A 1,584-nucleotide genomic window follows, 5' to 3' on the forward strand; every position below is an offset into this window, starting at 1 on the left:
CTACGAAAAAGTATTTATATCAAAAAAGTATTTGCATTTTGTATTTAAATACTTTTAAAAAACCATTTTGCACATCTTTGCATAATAGAAATAGGTTGTGCATTAACACATTCCATTTTCTATGAAATTGGACAATCCTATTTTAAGGTAACCTTTTATATACTTAATATAAATATAAATTATGTACCATCAGTTCTTCTTATACTACGTGTAATATTAATATGATGTTTATTCATCATTTTATACACTTACAATATTACAATGCAACAGAAACCAATAAATGGTTTGGCGCTTTCTCAGTGAAGTGTGCAAGTTGTTGAAATTGAAATGTATGGTGGGACGTGACCACTTTTGAATATTATTTGATTGAGACTTGTTTTGAAGATTCAATGCTAGTGCAAAGATCTGGAACTTTGGCTTTATCTTCATTAAACAATGTTTTCATGTCTTTAACCAAAAACGCCAAGAGTATTTATTTAATCATTGTTAAATATCAATTAGAAAATAAAAAGAGTCAGCATTATGAAGGTAAGAAATAAACTGTAGCAATTACAGCAAACAATGTGGTGGCTTTGCACCTGTTTTATATTTTTGATATAAAATATCCTTAAAATAAATAAAAGTGTGTTACACACAGTTGAAATGAATAGAAATATTTAGTCAGATCAAATTGGTTGAATAACGTAGATTTTTTCTCATGTTTTTACTTTTTACTTATTTAAATTTTCTAAACTACTTTTAATTTCTTAATCAATTTTTCTTTTGTTATTATTTTAGGCTTATTGTTCAAGGATCTGTACTGGGCCTGTAGGGAGGCGTTTCTTGTAAGTTCTGATCTAGCCTTAAGGGCCCAACTAACTGAATTTGTGGACCATAAAATGGTTAAATTTAAAAGATCTATTAGCGGAGGTGAACATTTAATAATTCCATTACAAAATAGTCTTTTACAACAGTTTGTCGATGAACAGCCTGTCTGATTTGTTTTTTTAGATATTTTTTTTAGAAAGACGTAACATTTCGCGTGGCTTGCACAGTTTTTTAATAAAATGATGTGCTTTAATCAAAGACTTAAAATTAGCAAAAATGATGGGTTGTTACAGATTAAATGGAAGATGCGTGTTACAAGTTAAAGAAACTGTAAAATCCTTTATAATGAATTATTATTATTGTATTAGTCACATCCACGTGTTGTTTCATTTGAAAGCATTTTACATTGCAAATATCCATTCAAGAGTGGTCCCTTATAGTACTGTACTTTTATTATAACGAACATGGCCGTATTGTTTTGCGAATTAAAGTCGTTTATATTCGTTAAACATAATGAGCATGGTAATTATTTGCAATGGAAAATAGGATGTAATATCAAGGGAATGATTGTTACACAATAATTCTGCGATTAATAGTGGTCAGTTGTGTACATGAATCAAAATAAATGGCGTTCACTTGCAGTCACAAGAAGCAAAATTTTGTACATTGAAAATAATAAAGTTAGTTTAGATATTACTTTTGACTATTAATTAGTGCCTAATATGTACAAAATGCTACTTTCACTTTATATATATTCTAGTGGATAATCAAAAAAAG

At 28.3% G+C, this 1,584-nt stretch overlaps 1 protein-coding gene across 1 annotated transcript; it reads left to right on the plus strand.

Annotated features, from left to right (window-relative positions):
• Positions 1–341: 341 nt before the first annotated feature.
• Positions 342–981, plus strand: LOC112904334 (origin recognition complex subunit 2-like). The gene is made up of 2 exons (XM_025974105.1): positions 342–528; positions 778–981. The coding sequence occupies exons 1-2, from the start codon at positions 390–392 to the stop codon at positions 975–977; spliced, it is 339 nt and encodes a 112-aa protein (XP_025829890.1). The 5' UTR covers positions 342–389; the 3' UTR covers positions 978–981.
• Positions 982–1,584: the final 603 nt, after the last annotated feature.

The sequence above is a fragment of the Agrilus planipennis genome, unplaced genomic scaffold (assembly GCF_000699045.2).
Source record: "Agrilus planipennis isolate EAB-ADULT unplaced genomic scaffold, Apla_2.0 scaffold64, whole genome shotgun sequence".
NCBI classification, from domain to species: Eukaryota; Metazoa; Arthropoda; class Insecta; order Coleoptera; family Buprestidae; genus Agrilus; species Agrilus planipennis.

Coding starts and splice junctions, on each gene's coding strand:
- LOC112904334 (XM_025974105.1), top strand. CDS start 390: ATGCTAGTGCAAAGATCTGGAACTTTGGCTTTATCTTCATTAAACAAT. Junction 529..777: donor AAAGAGTCAGCATTATGAAG/GTAAGAAATAAA, acceptor TTATTATTTTAG/GCTTATTGTTCAAGGATCTG.